The 25,076-nt window shown below is 31.6% G+C and overlaps 1 protein-coding gene across 10 annotated transcripts in view; it reads right to left on the bottom strand.

The window, feature by feature from the left end:
- The window catches only part of Wdr62 (WD repeat domain 62), a 135,535-nt gene that overhangs the window by 84,146 nt on the left and 26,313 nt on the right, over positions 1-25,076 (bottom strand). For all 10 annotated transcript variants that reach the window (XM_070297888.1, XM_070297883.1, XM_070297884.1 and 7 more), the window contains exons 3-4: positions 15,138-15,229; positions 5,854-6,076 (exon numbers count right to left, since the gene is read on the bottom strand). In XM_070297888.1, coding sequence (XP_070153989.1) covers positions 5,854-6,076; positions 15,138-15,229 — 315 coding nt within the window. The remainder of the gene's footprint in view (positions 1-5,853; positions 6,077-15,137; positions 15,230-25,076) is intronic.

The raw sequence follows: 25,076 nt of genomic DNA, 5'->3' as shown, positions 1-25,076 counted from the left end.
TTGTCGAGTTGATACCCGAATAAAGAAATTAATTTAAAATGCCTAACGCTGAAACTAGTGACTTTGCTGACTCTAGTTACAGGGCATCGTATGCAAAGTTTGTCGCAATTGATATGAGAAATATTTACCGAACAAACGAGAATTCGTTGAAAATAAAAATTCCTGATATAATAAAGACATCCGGTATAAATAAGAAGCAGCCGGTGCTAAAGCTATCGTTTTTCATTCAAGACAAGTCTGTCTGTGCGGCTACAGTGCTATTATTGTATTTGGAAAAAACCAAGAATATACGTGGATCGGTGGTAAAATTTTTTATATCGTTCAAGTATAGATGTCAATATATTTTCAGCATATAGCACGCGCCATGCGGCAACGTCTGCAGCAAAACGTCAAGGAGTTAGTATCGACCTAATACGGAAAACTGCCGGCTGCTCAAATATTCTGAAATCTTTACGCGGTTTTATGATTGTTGCGTTTCCTCGGAGAACGCGTAATTTGCAGAAGCAGTATTGGAAACTGAAGTTCTAACGTAGCTTATAAGCTATTCAAATGTATTTGTCAAATGATTGTCATTATATAGTTATTTGTCATGCATCATATGCAGATATAAGTAACATTAATAAAACATAGTCTGTAAGATTAATGTGTATAAATCTTCTACGTTTCTATTTATATTTTATTTCCATTTCTATTTATTTTTTTTAATAATTTATAAATTTTTATAATAGATTTATAAATACATTTATTTTTAATGAAACTAGAAAAGGAATTAGAAAAATTTTTCAAGTTATTGATAAGATTTTGACAAAGCCTGTGGCAACATGTCTATTGCAAACCAACATATTATAACCAATCTTTGTCTCGATGCTAAACACAACAAACTTATCGATAATGTCAGTTTTAATACTAAAATTTATTTGCTAAATATATATATATATATCAAATAGCATTCTGACAGATGGAAAAATACTATGTAACAGATCTATTACATTTATTAACGATACTAAAACATGCTTCATCTATTTCAAGCGATGCTTTAGCATTGAAACAATAATTGATTACAATATGTTGGTTTGCAACACATATGTTGCTACAGGCTTTGTCAAAATCTTATCAACAGCTTGGAAAGTTTTTAATTCCACTAAAAAATAAATGTATATTCATAAATTATTCAAAAAAATAAATAGAAATTTAACCTTACATACTGCGTTTCACCAATGTTATTTATACTTATCTGTAACTGTATATGATGCATGACAGATAACTATATGATTACCTACACGATACTCCTTTCACAAATCCACTCAAATATGTATTCTTGATGTGTATGTTTATATTAACTGATGTGTATGTCTATATGCCTACATCGATAACTACTCGCATAATGGCTTTTAACAGATATAAGTTAAATTTTCCAGAGTGCAACATTATATAGCGTAGCACTCTTTCATTTATAAAAAGGTAAAGCTGCAAAATTCTTCGTGATACTTGGATAGTTGAATCAGGTATAGAATATAAACACATACATATTTTATAATAAATATATTATAAAATACATATATCTCTTTCTTATCATAATGTAAGACAGCGATTTGGAGTTTGTCAGGAGAATAACTTTATGAAAATGATATCGTTTAACAGAAAAATAATGCGTACAGAAGCAATGTCGTATATTTTAATATAGAACGTGATAAATTGTTAATGCACAATGTTAGTTAACACAAGCAAACGTCTATAATTGGTCAGAGCAAATAATCGAACACACAAACAATAACTCGAAAAACGGAGACAGTTAAGCAATAAGAGCTTTAAAGCTGGAGACCGACGAGACGTTTGTACTGTTACGCATATTCGTACAAAAGACGCCCAGTCAGTCACAGGCTCATGCAACATTCCCCGTTACTAGGGAGACGTACATTCGTTGTCTAACAAGACTCGTTGTTAGAGGAACGTTTATACATTGTTTATAACATGTTGCTAAGTTGCTAATTACTATTACCCATAAGCATTCAAATTATGGCGTCTATCATTATGCGTATGCGAGCGCTGCTAGCGCGACCGCTAGTAACACGATTCCAACGCCATCACATGGTCAATAGCCAATTTCTTACAATAAATATAGAATATTTTTATACGTAATGCGATGTTTTGTTTTTACACATAGCATAAATTACTTTTGCAATATTTTATTTGTCTTTATAAATAAGATAAGAAAATATTCTATACATTTATGACAGGATGTTTATATTCTATTCTATATATTGTATATATGTTTATTATTAGATATGTGTGTGTGTGTGTATTTTATATCTGATCCAACTATCCACAGTATCACGAAGAATTTTGCAGTTTTACTTTTTTATAAATGAAAGCGTACGCTATATAATACTGCACTCTTGCATTGCAAATTTAACTTATACCTGTCAAAAGTAGGTATGGATACGAGCAGTAACACCACAAAGTGCCACTAGCGCTATTTTATGTCAAAGGCTCCAAACCGTACAAGATTCGTGCATGCGCATTGGAGACTTGCGTGAATGATGATGTGGATGTTTCTTAAAAGAAAATTTTCACATTGAGACTTTGCATTCATATATCTCCGTTCATGATACATGTAGAAAAAAGATAAAGACACTTTTATTATATAATTTAAACCCAAGATATCGATTAAGTCTATTAAAAATACAATCAGTTCAGCCGTTGTTGAAGTCCAATAAATCTAAGATATCTCAACTAGCCGACTCACGTATAGATACCCGGGGTGCCTCGCTGTTGCTGTGCGTGACTTGGCGCGAGACACTACCGTGTCTCTTGATCGGTATCTCCCTTGAGGTAAATGGGAGGGAGGGACTGATCTCTTCGGAAGAAGCGCTTCATACAATCATGATTGAACTTCACTTAGATAAGTTCGTTTAATCATTAATTGTATTTTGCGCCTCTTCCTTGACATCATAGTTGTAGTTGTTTAAAGCCAGTTACGGTAGCAATATTACATCAAATTACATATTATATTTTTTTAATAGAACCCTATAAAAATGGGCTTAATTATAATTAATACTGAATACAGAAACAATCCAGCAAGAGAAAAGTTAGAATAATATTAACATGTTGTAGCCACAAAGTTTGCCAAGGCCGGCATATGATAATCTCGTGTCAAGATCATGAAGGACTTTGTTTAAATCGTTTGGAAAAAGTCGAGAGATTTATAAGATATTGTAAAGAATGACCAAAAAGCAATCCAAAACATACATTTTTAATGCATATTTATCGCTGAAACTTAACAACAAAAAGTTTACGCATCAATAACCGTATCTTGGCTCTTATTCGCTAGTTTCCCTATTTAGTAATGTTAATATTCTGAGTCTATTGCTGTTATTATAAAACATAAGTTACTTATGTGATAAAAAGCTGTAATATATCATACGTATACCATATATATATATATATATATACAGGGTGTCCTAGACTATACTCCTTTTCTTTCAAAAACTAAGCATTTTAAAGAAAAACGTTTTGAACTAAAATTGTATGGTTTTGAGGGGAACATAAGATGGTGTCATTGGTTTGACCTTGGATGGCATCGTTAAGGTCAAGTCAAGGACACTCTTAATTTCTTAAATGGAAACCCCTATTTTTTTTGCATATTCTTATAGCTTACCTCGAGAGCTTTCCAAAACACTATTATAAAATATTTTTTCATTAAGTACTTTTTGAGTTATTTTATATTTTAATCTGACACATTTTGATATAAAAAATTAAATATCTTGTAAAATACTTAGTTTTCGATAATCTTATAATACTTTTATGTACAGAATAATGAGACAAATCAATTAGTGCAAAAAAAAACAAATAATTGTTTACAAGAATACATCGTAAATAATTTTCTTAAAAACAGTTATTTTCTATACTAATTGATTTGTCTCATTATTCTGTACATGAAAGTATTACGGTAAGATTATCAAAAATTAAATATTTTCCAAGATATTTAATTTTTTATATCAAAATATGTCAGATTAAAATACAAAATAACTCAAAAAGTACTTAAAAAAATACTTTTTTATAGTGTTTTAAAAATATATATAAGAATATGCAATAAAAAATAGAGGGTTCCATTTAAGAAATTAAAGGTGACCTTGACTTGACCTTAACGATGCTATCCAAGGTCAAACCAATGACACCATCTTATGTTCCCCTCAAAACCATACAATTTTTGCTCAAAACGTTTTTCTCTAAAATGCTCAGTTTTTGAAAGAAAAGGGGTTTACGGGTGGTCTAAGACACCCTGTATATGTATATATTATTTTGCAAAGTTACAATAATTATAATATAATAAGTTACAATATAATAAGACATTATTGCATTATAATATTGTCATATATATGTTTTTCGTTTGTCAACATACGAAACCAGGCAAAACTATCTCGTATTCAAGCTTCCATCATGAATGTATGTAAAACCTACAAAGGATAATTACTAACATAAGATTCAAAGTATAATATTTTTTTCTATCAGTTTATAATTTCTGATATAATTCCAACAGAAGATTCAGAATATTAAACAAATTATTTAAAATTGAACGGATAAATCGGAAATAATTTATTTATTGCAAATTTGAAGCGAAAAATCAGATTTAATTTCTATATAAATTAATCTTGAATTTTATAAATTTAATATAATTTATTTTTTTTATTTATTTAATTAATCGTTATATTAATTTAATAAATCGTTTAATTAATCGTTAGTTCTATACGGAATATAACTATGATGTAACAACAATATATGTTATATTACATTTACATTTATAAAAAGAAAATTAAAACTAACCCTGATAGCTTACCTATTACTTATGCAATATTATCTATAATATTCAATTATATTGTACTTATATATGACATTAATACTTCTTTTTTATATTTTTTCTTAAATATCTGTTATTTTTATTATCAAAATACATATTTTCTGATTGAGTTTATGCTATAATCTCAAATATGCTATTTTATTTAACAAATAAAATAATTTTGCTCTTATATATATTATTATAACATCCAATTCTTTTTAAACGGTACAAAAGTCGAATAATCATTATGTTCAGAAAAATTTTATTTGGACGTAATTACAAAAGTAATCAACTATCAATTTCTTGATTTATGGAAAACTATGTAAAATAATGCCAAATCAATACAATATATGTACTCTGTGTGATGTATATAACAAAATAAATTATTAAAAATTTATTATCACATGTATATGTCAGAAAACAATTATTTTTTATTACAAATTTCAAATAACCGCGGGCTAATAAGAGCCAGAACGCGGATAGTAGTGCGTTAGTTTCATAGAAAAATAAGTTTTCTATGAAACTGAATATGTGCACAGGGCACGAAATTTACTTGGTGCTATACCAAGATTTTTAAAAATAATCTCAATTCGAGATATATAATAAACCCTCCTTTACCCCCCTGGATAAATAAAGGCGAGAAAAAATATCGGGGCAAAGTCGCTGAATCGGGAATTATTTTTCTATGAATCTAACGCACTACTATCCGCGTTCTGGCTCTTATTAGCCCACGATTATTTGAAATTTGTAATGTCACATGAGAACCTAATTTCTTAAAATTTGTTAATTATTTTTTACATTAATATTATGAGAAGTTTTAAAAATAAAATATATTAAATGGCTATATCCAAAAAAAAAAATTATATTTTGAAATTAATCTTTTTGATAACAACACATAGTCCATTTAGTATATAATTTCAACCTAATCTTATAGAGAAATAAGAGAAATAAGAAGTAAAAAATACCCAAAATTTTGCGAATATACGAGATGAAAAATTATTGCAAGTAGCACTCACCACGCAATTGATGCCGTATTTGTGTCCGGGAAATTCAGCAATCTGCACGGCATTATACGGATCTGAGATATCCCAGACACGGACGTTCGGCATGTGACCGCATTCACCCGTTGCCAGAAGCTTGCCATCTCCGGCGAGCGCTAGAGAAGTTACGGTTTTGCGACAGGCGTTCAACACATGCGCTTGACTGTTCTTCCGTGGATTGAATAGCACAACGGTACAGCTGTAATGTAATGCAATAGAAACGATATTATTTGTAAAACGCAACCAATCGAAACAATTTTACTAGTCATTAAAAATCATCATATAATCGCAAATTTCTAATATAATCTATAATGTAAACAAAATGTTATTATTGTAAGCATAAATTTAAAGTAATTTACAATATTATTATTTGCTATTACATTGAATTTATACCTAAAAATTAATTGGATTTTATATAGTCTAGTGTGATAAATCATATTCCGTATTACTGATTTATTTATCGCAATCTTATTAGTTCGTGGTCACTAACATTATAGGATCGACAATTAAAGTTTTTGTTTTCTATCTCGTTAAAGGTTTTGTATTTCTTGATTTCTCGCCATTCAATTAATCTTAATTGCAATTATTGCGATCACACAGAGTAAATCTAACAATTTCTTTGATAATTTTTAATATCATAGCATATAATAAGAAGCAGTATTTTTATTAGAAATCTCTTATTTCTAATGAAATAAGAGATATGAGTGCAAAAACTGAGTGCAATATAAAATAAAATTGGATATCGACTTATAACTGATTTATACTAATCAAAAAAAAGATAAAAATAAAGAAATATATAAATAAGAAAAGAAAAAAGAAGTACGAGAGAGAAAGCAAAAGAAAGAGAAAGAAAAAAGAGAGAGTAGAGATGAAGAGGAGTGAGGCGATTTTAATCTTTTCTTCGTTCCCAACGGATTTTCCTGTTGAGAGAGAATGAGGCCGTGTGAAGGAGAGATACGTTTACTATATCTACTAGCTTAGTAAAACTAACATGCTGGCTAAGAGATACAGTTCGATATGCATCAATGGCAGACGTGATAAAGTGTAGATTTCATGTCTGGAAGATACAATGTATATACATTCACTTGCAGTACATCAGTTTATTGCAAAAGTTGCATGGTTGAAGTCGCTAGTACTATAGCTAAAAATTTATTGAATTAATTATTGAGTATATTGAAATATTTACTAATAGTAACTTCGAGAGCGATAATGAATGATTTAATCACAGGTAAACTAATGACAGCAATTTGATAACAATCACATTAAATCGATCTGTAGATCACTCGTTGATCGTTACTAAAATTATTTCATAATCTACGATAGTAATTTCAATACTAATTTCAGTAATTTTCGATATCAATATGATGATAGCTATCGAAGCCTTAGAAAAATTTGGCGGTTTATTGATTACGTTTCAATTACTTTTGAGCTTTAAAATTTACAGTAGTTATAAAATATTGAGATCCGTGGATCTGATAGAGAGGGTATATCAATTGGACACAACATACTTATTGGCCAGTTGAAAATAAAGCCTTTTAATTAGTCAATCGTCCTGGTTACTTTAGGCATCGGTCAATATGAGTGATTGTATCCAATCGCAATATGTTTAAATAAACCTCTCCCCTTGACGTCAAGACGATAGAGTTAGCAAGTCGTATGTGAGAGACTCTTAACGAAGAAGTTCTATTACGATCAAAAAGGAGTGCTCAATCAAAAGAACCGAGGTGCGGATACTCGACATTGATGACTAGATTTCCAAAGCTGAAATTGTCGAAACATTTGCCTAAATTGGCGAATTCCAATCTGAAAGTAAAGACAAGAAGGATTCACAAACTAGCAAGGTTGGAATTGTCTGGATCTACTGGGCCCAGACCCCCCTTGAGATTGAACTCCTTATTACTAACAATAATTCAGCACGCGTAGACTGGAATGATCGTCAGGACAAGTGGTAATGCTTAAAGCTAGATCATTACAGTGCTTCAGATGCCTAGAGTTTGGCCATGTCAGAACATCATGCAAACGCGAGATCGATCAAACTTATGTGTTATAACTGCTGCAATACTGGGCACCTGATCAAGAACTGTACAAAAAGACGAACTGCGCAATATGTGCAAGTGTGGGATTTTGATCGATCATCGTCTTGGGAAGCCAAACTGTTTAATAGTCAAAGACGTAAAACTTCCTTAAAATTAGATTAGTAGTGATAGATCCAGAGAATCATCCTTCAAAGGAGCCTTCAGGTATGAATCCAAAAATTACTTCACATGGCGGTTAAATTCATCCAGACCAATTTAAACCATTCCCGCCAATTGTAAGACTTGACCATGCAAATCATGACGGAATGACAGGCGGAAATCACGATAATGATCGAACTGCATCACATCCCACACCCGAATTGGACGGAATCAGAGGATGAAAGATCGGCAATTACTTGGCTTTCTAACAATTGCCCGGGTAGATGCAAGAAGAATATCAAAGAAAACTTCGCAGCCATTGAATGTAGCGATATCATCGTAATCGGATGCTACTTTTCACTGAATTAGTCCTTGGATGAATTTAAGTTGGCATTAAAGTCTTTAGACAAAATTGTGCGCAAGTTGGCAGGCAAACCAGTTATGGTGATGGGGGATTTCAATACTGGATCCACAATATGGGTCTCTAATCAAACTAATGCGCAAGGCGAGTGAATGGAAAAATGGACCACTAACTTGGGTTTAATAAACATTTAATAAACATAACTGGAGTTAGCATCTATGTAAGATGGCAAGGAGAATCGATTATAGATCTGATATAAGGCTCCTTGATTCTGTTAAGGAAAGTTCAGGAGTGGAGAGAGAGTTGAAGTCATTATTATCGATATATCTCCTTCTCCCTCAAAATTCTGTATCGTCAAGATTGTTCAGATCAAACTGGTAGGAATGTATTCCTCTTACGTGGTGTCTTAAGACCATGATCTCGAACTTGCTTCGAGTTGTAGTCACAATTAAGAGCTGGTCTCAAGGGAGATTATCTTTGAAGATACCAATAGTACAGCCCAGAAAATCATTGACGGCTCAATGAAGCGTATGATACAGTTATGGGATAAGTGTTGAATTTCTCGAGCACAAGGCATTATACTGGTGAAATTCATATTTATCAGAGCTTCGCAAAAAATGCAATAAATGCAGAAAGTTATACACCCATCGACGAGGAAATCAAAATACGGCGGATTCTGGACAACTATTTGGACAATCGCAAAATATGGTTCTATGCAAAAATGGCATACTTCGATTCCAAGATATATAATTTGAATGTATTGCTAAACGTTTGACATAGAATAGTCAACCCAAACGAATGGCCATGCTGGCTTATCTACAAAAAAAAAGTACAGGAATGCAATTAATTGCGTTTAGTTTTTTAAGTCAAACATTAAGCAATAAATACCATATTATATTTCTTGAGAGCAATAAATTAAGGAAACATTTTAAGACCAAAATCATAACAGTAATTAATTACGTTTATGTACTTTATTCTTGTAGGCACGTTAGCATCGCCACAGTTTGAGTGAATTTTCTAGTCAAAGTACAAACAGTAATTCAGAAATAGTTTATTTTCAGAGCATTTAATACAAGACACAATTTTATAACAAACTGATATTGTGAGTTACTTATTTTTGATGATTTTATTTTTATACTATATGTTCATAGTATATGTCATGTCCATTCCCATTAAATTAGCCTCTCCCCCCCCCCCCCCACCAGCGGTAAATAAGTTTTAATTTAGATTAAAATTAGATGTTAATTAGGTGCTAATTAAATGCCGAAGTCCGAAATTAGATGATCGAAATGTTTGGCAGGAAATTAGATGTTTAGTGGTGGGGAGGGGGGGCTGGCTTAACATTAAGCTGGTACTCCCCATACAAAAAAACAAATAAAATAATTATTAAAAAAACAAATACATTAAGTGCTAATTAAGTGCTCTCAGAAACCGTTAAGATATATCCAAAGTAAAATAATTTTATACCACTTTACTCTTGTACGGCGGTGGGCGCAACCGACGTTTAAGTTCGAAATTCTGCCAAACGAATTGAGCGCTTAATTCGGCATTTTAATATCTTTACATAATATTAATTAACGAATATTTTGATACCAGTAACTATCGAGTACCTAATTATTTAATAGGACTTTACTCCTATACGGCGATAAACGCAATCGACGTTTACGTCCGAAATCTTGCCAAAAAGATCGAGCACTTAAAAAAATTTAAAGGATATTGTCCGCTTTTACGCCACTGTAGGCCGGAAACAAGCATTTTCAAAAATTCGCAGAATATTGTCCGTTTTTACGCCGCTGTAGATCGGAAACTATCCAATCTACAAAAAAAAAGTTTCAAACAAAAATTGTAGCAATTTTCCTTTTCCATAATATTGATAAAAATTATTTTTGTCATAGGACCAATCGAAAAAGAAATATTGCAAAAAAACCGTTTTCCGCCTCATTTTTCCAATATGGCGGCGCCCCGCCAAGATCGATAATTTCCTGCCAAACGGTTCGAGCACCTAATTTCGGATTTCGGCACCTAATTAGCTATTCGGATTCAGCATCTAATTTTAATCTAAATTAAAACTTATTTAGAACTGGCGGAGGGGGGGGGGGGGTGAAGAAAGTAGCTCAGTCAATAGGTAGTTTTTGATTACATTAAATTCGGGAGTTTTGAAATTGTACAGGGTCACGTAGTTCTATGTAAATAATTTTTTGAGTTTTCGATCTTGGCGGGGCGCCGCCATATTGGAAAAATGAGGCGGAAAACGGTTTTTTTTGCAATATTTCTTTTTCGATTGATCCTACGACAAAAATAGTTTTTATCAATATTATGGAAAAGAAAAATTGCTACAATTTTCATTTGAAACTTTTTTTTGTAGATTGGATAGTTTCCGATCTACAGCGGCGTAAAAGCGGACAATATTCTGCGAATTTTTGAAAATGCTTGTTTCCGGCCTACAGTGGCGTAAAAGTGGACAATACTCTTTAAATTTTAAAAAATGCTTGTTTTTACTCGAATTTTTGAAAATTATCAGTTAATGATTGTATATTGACATTGTCGACTATCGATTATATCATAAATTAACTATCAACCAATTCATTTTCACACCATCAAGAGGTAGAACTATCGGTGCGTTTTCTTTTAATGTGATATACCCAGTAGGTCTAATCCACACTCACAATATATATCTTAAATTATTGTAAACTCCGTTTTGATGGTCCATCTCTCTCATCTATTTCTTCTGTTGGAAAAGAAATCTCGGAGATAGTTTGATTCTTCGTTGATGTCAATGTAAAGAGCAATGTTTCTTCAATTTATGCCTATATTTTTTCATCACCCTCATCTTCAAAATCGTCCAAAATCTGTATTTGTTTTCACATGTTTGCCCATTGCAGTAACCGCAGATAATGAAATATTTAACGTCCGCTTTTGTATAACCGCAAGCACTGCATTTAGTCTTGCAGTTACATGAAATAAATTGGAGCAAAGCTTAAGGAGCAGGATCTTTTATGTTTCTAACTGGAATAAGTTCAGCTTTGCTCCTTTGCCAGCCCTACTGTTGTGAATTTTGTGAGATGCCATACCAAGTCTGAACTTGATGATACGTCCTAAATGAATACTGATGTGCAGCTTCTCGTGTAGGAGGCAACGAAGCAAGATGAAATTTACTTTTTATTACCGATTTCACAATTTTTGTTGGTAACGAAATGAACCTGATGTTTTGGTTCCTTTATCACCGTATAACACGATCAGAAATCTTTCTTCGGCATTAGCAATAAGTTTACAGTCTATATCATTTTGTTTAAATATTTGCACAGTATTGTTCAAGTGCGGATTCTTCTTAAGAATAGTAAACACTTGTTTTTTCTTATATTAAATATAGCAGATATTGTATCGCATCCGCTAAATGCATGGAGAAATAATATATCATCTGCTGCTGCTTCTCCCTACAAAAAACTTTGAGAAAAATATAATTTTTTTGAAATTTTTCTTTTACCTGGCTTCTTAAAATAAATATTTGGATATGATCTTGCTAATCCTATCAATAAAACCAAATCTTTGTCTTCACCAATGATGACAAAAGAATTGTATGATGAGAATATGTTGATGCCAGAAATAAATAAAGATAGAAATTGATGAGACATTGTCCTTTACTGGGATCAACGAAGAAATCGAATTAAATAACTATGAGGTTGGGGAGAGGAAAGCATAAAGGAGGTCAAGGAAATAAAGTATTTAGGATATATATTGCAAAAGAACGAGAGAGCAGAAAAACAGGTGATGGAAGACTCAAGAGGGCGATGATTGGTATGAAGAAGACTTGGAGTATAGGAGAGAGGCTTTTTAAAAACGACTATAGAAGAAGAGCAAAGATGTTTGACGCTTTAGTAGGAAGCGTGTCGTTATACGGAGCAGAAATATGGGGGTGGAAGAACGAGGCTAGGCTGGATAGGGTCAAGAGAAAGTATGTCAAATGGATATTGGAGTTGGATAGGAGAACGGCAAATTACATTTTAGTAGAAGAAACGAAAATGATAGAACTAAGATTAAAAGTAATGAGAAGAGCAATTAAATATGAAGAAAAGGCGAAAAATTTGGAGAAGAAGATAGTTATCGAATGTATAAAAGACTTAGAAAAAGAAAGAAAGGAAGGAGAAGAGAGCAAATGGAAAGCGGCAAGAAGAACATTATTAAAAAGAATAGGAATGGAGAAAGAAGAATTAAAAAAGAAGAGAGAAGAAGAAAATCAGGAAATAGTTAAAATGATATTGGAAAAGATATTTGAAGAAAAGAGAAAGAAGAAAGACAGAAAAAAATTAATGAAGCAAGATACAATAATATGTATAAGGACATAATTACAGAGGATGTGCCAAAATATCTACAGGGGAAAAGGAAAAGAAAGGATAGGTGTCTAACAGCGAGGTATAGATGTGGAAATGAGATGAAAGGAGACTAATACTGGAGAGAAATAGAGGATAGGATATGCAGAATTTGCGAAAAGGAGGAAGAGAGTATAACACATGTGCTAAGGGAGTGCCAGGCGACCAGGAATGACATACAAATCGACGAATTTCTCAGTGAAGAGGGGTAAGGATTAGAAATAATGAAAAGGATTGAACAGGAAAGAGAAAGGAAGGAGGAGAAAAAAGGCTAGATAATTAAGTAGACTGAGTATAAAGATTATAAAAAAAAGCACAAAGATTTCAAACTTAATTCGAATTTAAATTCAGGGCTTTTAAGGTATTAAAATTGTAAGAGTTTTAAGAGTTTTGAGAGTTTTAAGAGTTTTAAGAGTTTTAATAATTTAACGATTTAACAATGAAGTGATCGAATGTTAATATTTTAAATTTCATATTTTGGATTTTACGTTTTGATATCTTACGTTTCTTATGTTTCATATTTTAGGTTTTATGTTTTATGTTATAGACTTTATGCTTTATGTTTTCATGTCGTATGTTTTAGGTTGTAGGTTTTAAGTTTTAATTTTAAGCGTAAAAATTGTCAGATGTGAATTTTGGATCTTAGTATTCTAGAATTTTTGAAGTTTAAAGTTTTAAAGTTTTAAGTTTTAAGTTTTAAGTTTTAAGGTTTAAAGTTCAAAAGTTATAAAGTTAAAAAATTATAAGATGCAACATTTTATAATCAAATTGACAAAGTGTCATATAGATTTTACAATGTTATAAATATTTAAATATTTATTTGTCGAATGAATGTAATGAAGGAAAAATGTAATATATCGGAAGCCATCCAAAGCCGCAAGACAAGGATTAAATATAATAAATAAATAAATAATAACAACTATGAGGTTCCTTCTACGAGTACAGAAGAAATAGATGTCGATCAACCTGGATCATCAAAACGGAGCCGTTTTCAATAATTTAAAAATATATTACGAGTGTGGATAGAAAGGTCTATTGCGAATGGCACATTAAAAAAAAAAAAAAAAAAAAAAAAAAAAAAAAAAAAAAAACGCCGATAAAAAAACTCTCTTATGGTGATGGTGGTGTGAAAATGAATTGATAGTTAATTATGATATAATCGATAGTTGACAATGTCAACATCCAATTATTAATTAATAACATTCAAAAATTTGAGTAAAAACAAACATTTTCAAAAATTTGCAAAATATTGTTCGCTTTTACGCTGCTGTAGGTCAGAAACAAGCATTTTCACAAATTCGCAGAATATTGTTCGCTTTTACGCCGCTATAGATCGGAATTCAATTCACAAAAAAAGTTTCAGATGAAAGTTGTAGGAAATTTCCTCCTCTGTAATATTGATAATAACTATTTTTGTCGTATGACCAACCAAGATATTACGGAAAAACCGTTTTTTTGCCCCATTTTTCCAATATGGCGACGTGAGCGGTGCCCCGCCAAGGTTGAAAACTCAGAAAATTATTTAGGACATAAAACTACATGACCGTAAAATTTCAAAATTCCCAGGTTTAATGCAATCAAATCACCTTTTTCGTCTCTGTTGACTGGGCTAGGGCTAACTTAATGGGAGTGTCATGTTGATGCATTCTTAAAAATTTGATATTTTCCAAATCCGTTTGCAGTATCTTTGAGCAATTAATTAACAATAATTCTAGTATTTGTTCTTTTGATTTACAACTCGCTATAAGTGTTTTTCGGAAGTGAGAATCCTAGCTTAATAGTTAGTAAGCGCTCCCATCTTTAATATCATTTTCTTGCTAATAAGTAGAAACAATAAATTCACGCTTAGAGCAATAGAATAGCAACAAATTAGCACTTTATTATGCACTATACCCGAACCCAATTTTTAGTGATGTATCTCAATAATACAACTTATCGTTAATAATCAAATTTCTCGCAGCGCGAGAAATTGTAGATGAATGCATATTAATAGAAAAATAGAACATTGAAACATTTTCATTGTTGACAGTCGTAATTTCACAAAAATATATTCGTGAAATACTGCGCGAGTAAGATTATATTATTTGCGCATTATTGATCATTTCATGTACAAGGCACATAGCAATTTGATACATACGCACGCACGCACATACATTTTGAGTGTTTATATACAACAAATATAAATGACTAATAAAGTTTTATTGCAAATAATTCGTTATTTCTTTTTTTTGCTAGAGACTATAAAAAACTGCGTTATATATTACTCTTTTTAGAAATATCTAAATTGTCTAAAGTAAAGTTTATAGTATTTATCTACATTCTGTTTCAAATAAATCAATTAGAGAAAATCAAGCTTACCCAGCTGGATAAGCAACCAGCTCGATGGTCATGTCGCAATCAAGGGCTGCATTGCTGGATACAGTCACGCCCAACACTCGTTCTAACTTGATCTGAAACAAATTAAAAAGACTCATTACTATGATATAGTAAAATCTGCACTCTCAATAATTGTTAATAAAATTCCAAACAAATTAAATAATGATAAAATTATGTATGAGTGTGTAGGTATAGAAGAATATAATTTTCCAAGGAAGTATAGTATTATAAAAATAATGAGAAATGCGTACATAGCTCATAAATATTTTGTAATATTTATAATATATTTATAATATTTATAATATTTATAATATATTTATAATATTTATAATATTTATAATATATTTATAATATTTATAATATTTATTACATAAATATTTTATGTAATATTATATGTAATATTACATACACATATATTATAGGTTGTCAACAAAATCATTCGCCATTATCGTAAGAATGATTAAAAAGGCTCGTATTATATTGCAGGTTACGTTTTGATCAGATTATTGTGAAAATAATTTTTCTGAAATAGCGCTCTAACAATGAAAATTTATGTAAAGTACAATAAGGCAGTTAAAAATTTATAAGTTTTAGCTGGAATTAACAAAGAAGCTCGGTCAAAGTTTTGAAACGATAAAACGGCAGTCGTATATTGCACGATATAATAATAATATAATATAATAATAATAATAATTTATTTGATTCATAAATGTTATACTTTTGTCACTTTATTTATAGAAAGTAACAAGTCATAAAATATAACCAAATAAAAAAATAAGTTCTGAATAACTCAATGATAAGAGCAGTCATATAAATTTTATATAATAATGACTATATAAATATTATATAATTATAACCTAACCTAACCTAACCTCTCTAAAATCCCTCACTTTCCTCCCTTCCCCTTCTTTAATATCGGTACCATTATCCCCTTGTTCTATTCCCTTACCCCCCTCCCTTTACACTCTGTTTCAAAATTTCCAAATCCACACCTCTCTAACTCTTCTCCTTCATATTTTTACATTTCTGCTGGAATCCCATCCATACCTACTGTTTTATTATCTCACAATTTATTTAGTGCTTTTTTAAATCTCCTTTCTTCCCAATAATTCCTCTCCATTTTCTCTCAATCCATTATATGTCTCCATAATTACCCTTTCCTCCATCCCTCCAAGCAGTTCCTTAAAATATTCCTATTTTCAAATAGTTCCATTCTCTCATCTCAATTTCCTCTCTCAATATATTCCCACTAGGGTTGCCAAAGGGTTGTCAAATCCAGAAAACTAGATTACTGGACATTTCATCTTTGGAAACAAAATCTAATCAGACAAAAACAGTAACCATAAAACTATTTAGATTAAATATAAAATTTTATCAGTAATTACTTACAATACCGTTTTCTAAATAACGTTAAAAGTAGAAATTGGATGAATAAAATAAAAAATAAATTATTATTATTTAATATGACATTTTATTTTTGAACATAAAATTAAATATTTTAAATTTTACGCATACAATTATCATTTGTTAAAATATTTAACACATTTAACATATTAAAATAAGAACGCTTAATATTTATTAAAATATTAAATATATTTTTTTGAAAAAAAATAAAAAAAATAATAAAAGTGTTAAAATATAATTCTGCAAGATTAAGTTTAAGTAGAGTTTTAAAAGCGCGCGTGACGAGAGAGAGAGAGAGAGAGAGATTGATCTTTATTAGCTTTCTCAGCTATTTGTAATACAAATCTAGTTTACATTAATTACAATATACTCCTTTAACATTCGCTTAAACGGCACAATTCTTTCATTCCGCTTTATTTCAGCTGGCAAGGCGTTATACATTTTCACTCCTTCGTAAAACATACTCTTTTGCGCACTACTTGTTCTGCGATATTTTATTGCAATATCCCCAGCTTGTCGTGTTTGCCTTTCACTCTCATTTCCCACAATTTCTAATCTATTTCTTAATTGCTCCGGTAACATGTTCCTTAAAATCTTAAAAATAAATATACACACATTATAATATAGCCTCTGTTTTATGGACATAAACTGCAGCGCTTGCAGCATACGCTCCACTGTGGTATGTCTATCACATTGCAATATGATCCACATGGCCCGGTTTTGTGCTTTTTGCAATTTACTCAGCTGTGTTTCTCCCATATCAATTAACAGCGTCGCACAATACTCAAAGTGAGGTGCTATAATTGTCTTATATACAATACATCTAGTGTATGCCGATATATAATTACCTATTCTATTCAAAAAACTCGTTTTTTTCCCTATTTTCTTTAGCATATAATCACAGTGGTCCTTAAATCGTAGTCTATCGTCAATAATTATGCTTAGGTATTTCATTATTTCCACACGTTCAATCTCAGTTCCATCCAAACATTTCAATGTTATATTACCTCGCAGTTCTTTTCTTATACTTCTAACAATCATATATTTCGTTTTTCCTGCATTCATTTTTAACTTATTTATATTCATCCACTCTTCTACTATAGTAAATGCCATATTCATTTTGCCCTCTAATTCCGCGCTGCTTTCTCTAGTTACATATATTAACGTATCATCTGCAAACATTTTTATGCTACATCCTTCTGGACAAATTTTTATTATATCATTTATATATACTATAAATAATAAAGATCCTAATACAGATCCTTGCGGTACTCCATATTCTGTGGTCATTAATTTAGACCATTTATTATTAAATTGAACCTGCTGTGTTCTATCCTTTAAATATGATCTTAACCATTCTATAACCATTCCCCTAATTCCATATTGATATAATTTCTCTAATAATCTTTCTCTATCTATTGTTTCAAAGGCTCGCTTAAGATCCATGAAAATTACCCCTACCATTTTTGCCTCACTAACTATCAATTTCCATTCATCAATGACTGTTTGAATCGCTGTTTCACACGAATACTGTTTTCTAAAGCCCGATTAATGTTCTGTTATAATACAATTATCTTCCAAATACGTTTCAATTTGCTTTTTAACTACTAATTCTAACACTTTTTCAAATATTGGTAACATATTTATAGGTCTAAATTCACTTGCTTTTCTAGCTTTCTCTATTTTTGGAATCGGTATTATTGTAGATGTTTTCCAACCTTTTGGACAGCAACCTTCCTTCAAAGAATTATTTATTATATCAACAAATTCCTCTTTTATTACGCAAAATACTGCCTTTAATATATCGCTAGTTATTCCTTCCTCTGTACCTTTCTTTTTCGGTAGTCCCATAACAATTTCCTTTAAATGCTCTATACTAATCATTTCAAAATTTTCCCTCCATAATTCCCTCGTTTTCAATAACATAAATAATTCTTTTACATGCATTCCTAGTTTTACTCCCATTTATAGATTTTACTATACTATTAATACTTTGTATATAATATAAATTAAATTTATCTGCTATATTGCATCCTTCAGTGCTGTCTAATATTTCAAAATCGATATCCTCTACTTCTCTCTTACCTCGTCTCTAATTATTTCTTTTAGTGTTTTCCACATAGATGTAGGATATTCTTTATTAAGATCTATCATATTTTCATAATATTCTTTCTTCTTTGTCTTAATTAATTTAACTACTGTATTTCTTTCAATTTTAAATTGCAACCAATTTTGTTCCGTGTCAGCATACAATGCCTTCCTATATGCCTCATTCCTTTTGGCCGCTGCTTCTCTTATTTCACCCGAAAACCACTTTTTCCCTTTCCATATTCTCGGAATTCTAAAATTTTTTCTAGGTGCTGTAGCGTCCAACGCATTTACTATACTATCAACAAATTTCTTCGCTCTCACACTGATATTCATATCTTGGTTTTTCTCTAATTTATTTTCCACTAATTTAATAAATTCATCTATATTAAACTCTCTATAATTCCTAACACTAAGTTCTCTGTATTTATTATCAAATTTATTCGCATTTAGTTCAACTTTTAGCCACGCATGGTCCGTTATTTTAGGTTCATGCATTACCTGCACTTCTATTTTATTATTAGCAAAAATTAAATGTATAATTCTTTTACTATCTTTCGTAATTCTCGTCGGTTTATTTACATATTGTTTCATGCCTAAGCTCAACATTGTCGTTTGTAACTTCCTTGTATAAAACGAATCTAACATAATATCTATATTAAAGTCTCCTATTACCATACATTCTCCCCGTATTATTAACTCTTCTATTATATCCTCCAGAAATCTCACGAAATCACCATGCGATGCACTCGGTGAATGATATATTACCATTATTATTCCACTATACAATTTTTCTTTCACCTCAATCGCAGCAAACCAACAATTCGATTCTAATTTTTTTACTAATACTATTTCATATTTAACATCATTCCTTATATATAAAACAACCCCTCCTGTATTTCTATTTTCAGCATCGCATCTAATTATACTATAACCTGGTACGTTCACTTCACTGTCTTCAATTTCAGCAGTCAATCTTGTCTCTGATAACGCTATGAATGCCGGATTTACTTTCTTCATAATCTGATGTTGTATCTCATCTTTATGCGCCATCAAACTTTGCGCGTTTGTATACAATATTATTTCCGCTTCCTTCTGTAGTTGCTATTTCGCATCTTCCCAGCCGGCTCTCCTCTTCTCCTCCTGTATCGCCCTTTTAAATGTTGGACATTCTGAGCTAAGGGCGTCGTGTTCATCACTTATCTTCAGGTTGTATGTTCGAATTTTAAACATACAATTTACACTTTTTTTCTTTGTTGCCGTACATTCAATCGCTTTATGATTTCCCGCACATTTGTGGCATGTTTCATCTCGCGTACAGTTTATCCCCAGCATTTAAAGCATCTTTTAACATTAATGTGATTGAATATAGGACATTTTCTCCATCCTACATTTAGTTTCTCTTTTTTCAACATCAATTCATGCGTTTCTTCATCTACTTCAATTATTATCGAACCTTCTTCTTTTTCTTTTCTTCTAAGTTGATTATTATCATTTCTTTTTTCTTTAACTATTTTCTTCACTATTCGCATTTGGAATCCATCATTTATTGCATCAATTCTATTCTGCTTCTTGATTGTAGTTATTAAGTCATCATCATCCAATCTCATTTCTTCTTCGCTGACATCGATAATTTTTATTTTGGGCTTCATCTGCGGTGATTCCGTAACTTTGAAATTTTCTCCTAGTTTGTCCTGCACTGTGGCTTTCAACGTTTTCATTTCTTCTCCAGTTTCACAACCCATGATCAACTATCCCCTTGCTTCCTTTTTTTAGCTTCGTTATTCCCATCGCCATGTTTTTGATATCTACCTTTTCTTTTATCAATTTTTTTGTAACTTCACTCTCTTGTTGAATCTTGGGTTTGATAATTATAACATTCTCTTTCTTTTTCTCTTTAACCGCTTCACTATAGCTTCTTTGTATTCCTCCTGTTGATCCACTTACTTCTCCTTGTATCATTCTTTTCAGCTCTTCTAGCAGTTCCTGCTTAACATTTCCCAATTCTTCACGAACTATTTCCTTGACCATCATTTTAATTTCCTTCTTACATACTGTTTCATCCTTTATTTCTTTTACAACTTTTACCAGCCAATCTATTTTTACGTCAATAGCCGATGATCCACTCGCTCCTGATATTTTATTTCCACTACTTGGCGTCGTACCTGAAACGAACCTGTAGATCCTGTAGATCCTAGCCTGTCCCTGCCGCCCCCGGCCACTGCCGATGCCTTCTTCATGTCTGCTTCACTTTCAATTGTAAATCTGTCAAATGGGCCAGAACACGGTACCAATTCTTGATTTTTATCGTAAATCCTATGCTTGCTTACACATCCTGGATGGTAAAACAGTTTAATACGATTCACCATCAGGTGAATTGCTATCAAGCAAGACTTGCATGTCACCACCTGATTTTTTATTGTCTTTTTACATGCCGAGCATCGATATTCAGCATATTCATCGTCCATGCCGATAATTATCGGCCGAAACCGCTAATATCAGCGTAAGCGATCAGTCACCTCTGTTCCACTGTCACACGTCAGCACTTTTGTGTCCACCTTTAATGTCTACCTTTCGTGTGAGACTTTGGTGTCCCAGACAGAAAATGCACTTCTCACGCCCACAAAACAGCATATCCCGGCTAGATAACACTCATGGCTAATGCCGGTCTATGCCGCTATGACTTGAATAACTTTCTATCACTCCCCGTAACTATTTAATCGTTTAAAAGTTATTACTTTTGCGGAGCGATGTTTGACACGTCTTTTCCACAGAGAGAGGGAGAGGGAGAGGGAGAGGGAGAGAGAGAGAGAGAGAGAGAGAGAGAGAGAGAGAGAGAGGGATCGGGTTCGAGAGTCGGTACGGAAGTAGGTAGACAAGACGAGGATAGAGAGCAAAAGCATAAGAATAGAAAAATTAAGAGTTCTTCGAGGAGAGAAACGTTTTGAAACTGATTTATATAACATTGTTCCTTTGGGACTATTAAGTGAATAATACACGTGTATAATACAAACCATGTGTACAATTAGTACGAGACTCCAACAAAAAATATTTCAGCAAGAAAAAATGATAAGATAATCCGTTATTGAAGAAAGAAGGAAAAATGCATTTCTGCCATTTTCTGATTAGAATAATACGATGTCATCCTTACCGTACCGTGGAAAAGAATAAATTAAAAAGTAACCGACTTTTGCCAAGCCGGCATGTAAAATTTGGTTTCTGGTATGGTTTTTTAAAGTTTATTGGCCATAAAATGACGTGACATCCGTTTGCTGTCAAAGTATGGACAAAATGGGTAAAAATCTCAAAGATGTTCTATTTATGACCTTCCATTTTTCATTGTTTTTTGTTTCTTATAGTTTTTTGGCTGTAGATTCACATAATGATATTCATTTGTCGTTAAAATGAGTAACAATTGCAATTAAAAATTGTAATTAAAAACGATTGTTTTAAAAATTGCAATTAAACGTGATATTTTTTTTTTTTACTCGACAAACTCTAAAATCTGATTTTCGACCGTATTTTTATTCGCACTTTTCAATTTATGTTATGTGTATTTTACTTATCTAATTTATTTATTGCAATATACCCCCAATTTGGGTTTTATTTTATCACATTTGACATCTGGTTTTATATCCTCCATATAATTTTAATTTTACCATACTTGACATTTATTATATTTAGGATTTTTACATAGTTAATATGTTTTCATTGTATTTTTTATGATTATTTCATATTTTACTGTACTGGATAACCTTCGTATGTTAATGTTATTGCGCTGTTTACTTACCTAACGATAAGGCATTGTATCGCTTTTTACTTATTTATTAATTTAATTGTCATATTTAACAACACTTTTCAACGACGATTATTTATTTTACTTTTCGACTTTACATTGACCGGACCATTTTATAGTTATTTATTTACTACTTATTTATTGTATCATATAGTAATTTAGAAATTTTACCGTTTGACGATCTTCTCTGATCTTATTGTTTTGCGCCGCTGTTTGTCGTTAGCAGTAACGTTTGTTTTTCCTCTCACCTTGTTCTTTTAACGATTATTTCTCATTACCCCGTCGATAGTCAGTGAGTCTAGATCTTGCATTTTGAGAAATAATTTTGACCGTCGACTTGTGCGTTGTGTCCCGTGTATGTAAGTTGCAACTATAATTTCCGACACATTACAACTATAATCTCGGAGACCTTTTCTCGCGTCATAAACCGCTCCGCTTTTACAGACACGATTTATATTAATAATATTAATATAGCAACATGCTGGAGTCAACTTGCGTCCAGGGAATCAAAAATTTCTTTCTCGTGACGAGTTCGATACCTTGGAGAATGGTTGGTCCCCTTAGGAATATCCTGAGAGATTTGCATTTTGTATCATCCGTTACTATGTAACTATGCGCTTTCATTTATAACTAACTGTGATGCGTTTTTGATATATGATTTTATTTTTTGCGCTGATGATGGCCAAAGGAAGAGCCGAAACATCCGCTTCGCGATTTTTGTAATTCTAAACAAAAATATTTTTGCACCCCATTACTGCGCTTGGCTCTTTTGCCATTTTGTTTCGATATTTGATATTTTAAATATAAATTGTTATAATTAAATTATATTCAATTAATTATTAACCCATTCTCTCATTCTTCATCTAGAATTGTACAGGATCCTGTCTTCCGTAAAAGAAATTAGATTTTCTTACCAAAAAAAGACCACCGAGCAAACATTCGAAAAAACAGTGTCATAATGACCAAAACGGTCGTTTACCTATTTTTCGAGTTTCACAGTTCGTTCGATCCGAATCATACGCCTAGAGGCGCCCAACTTCGGGAATATAGTTCTTACACTCTTCGACACATCCTTTTCCGAATCTGAACGTAATAGAAATATTACTCATTATTAGAGAAAATCGCAATCGCCAAAATATATATCATTCATCTCGAGTGAATAATCATATGCGCTTAGATCGGAAAACGGCGTTAAAAAAAAGAAAAATTACAAAGAAAAAAGATTTGCTGTGATTTTTAGTGTTCGCCGTTTCAATTTTTGCAAAATGTTAATAAAGCTGTGATGCAAAAAGAATAATGCAACGAGAAATTATGCTTGCAATTGCATCGATTGCAGTGTACAGTTGAATCTCTATTCGATTATAACACGTTGGGATCAACTTTCTATCTTCAACACTTTTTCTCATACATACATACACACACAGTTTTTTACTTTCCTACTTTTATTTTAATGGTATAAGAGAACAAAACAAAAAAAATTATTTTGATCATGTGTGTAAGACATTTTTATTCTACATATGCGTGGCAAATGTGAAGTGTATGAGAAAGTGTAAAGAAAAATATTAATACAAAGATTAAGAACTTTATATAGTAAAAAGTGTTAAGACCATGAGGATTTGATTGTATATGTACGCGATTTTTGATATGCGATGCTTATTTTTATATTATACGAGTTTTCTGAATTTTTAAATCTTTGAATAAAAAAAATAATAAAAAGATAAAAAGATTATTAAGCAGAAATATTATTCAGACCGTTTATTTTTAAATGGTCTTTTTAATTTATATTGCGTGTTAGAAAAAGTGTTGTTTAGTATGGCACTTGTGTCACTTATTGTTAGCTCCAGACATTCGCCATTAAATTCCCTACAAAATTATGTAGTTTTTTCTTTAATGGAGAAAACGCACTTTGTTATAAAATGAGTATGTTGTGTATGAGAAGCATGTATATATGGTATGTGTATGTGTGTGTGAAGCATGTCACATCGAAATTAGCGTGAATAGGAACGATGAAATACACTTTATAAACCACATGATGATATGCAGATTTGCAGATATATATCTGTATATATGTGTGCATGCGTGCGTGCGTGCGTGCGTGAAAGAGAGAAAGAGGGGGGAGGATGAATGTATTGTATGTATATACATATACATATATACAATACATAATTTTTTATTACATATTTTTATATGAAGTTAATACAGATCAATCGGCATGTTACATGATGTGTGATATGTAAATCCTGTTTCTATCTATGCTAATATAGATTCTCAATATGTGCTTTACACATACATATATATTAGGTGTACCACTTTGCTTCCGCCGTTTTTTTTACGAAATTCGAGGCTTTATTGTAAAAAACTGGTTATACATTTATGATTCAAAGTATTGTCCACTCCCAATGATCGTGCCAATTCTTTTTGACTTTGACTCGAGTCTTCATTAAGTAATGCCTCCAATTCTGTATCTTCGAGAACCTTCTCTCTTCCACCGCTATGCCGGTCTTCGACGTGAAAATCACCGTTCTTGAAGCGTTAAAACCACTCACGACACGTTCTTTCACTAATAGCGACTTCACCATAAGTATTTGAGAGCATTCGATGAGCCTCAGCCGCAGATTTCTTCATATTGAAGC

Source organism: Polyergus mexicanus, unplaced genomic scaffold (assembly GCF_030449975.1).
Source record: "Polyergus mexicanus isolate NDT 795.1 unplaced genomic scaffold, iyPolMexi1.0 SCAF_6, whole genome shotgun sequence".
Lineage (NCBI taxonomy): Eukaryota > Metazoa > Arthropoda > Insecta > Hymenoptera > Formicidae > Polyergus > Polyergus mexicanus.
Note: the sequence above shows the minus strand (reverse complement) of the source record. Positions and strands in the feature narration are given on the sequence as shown.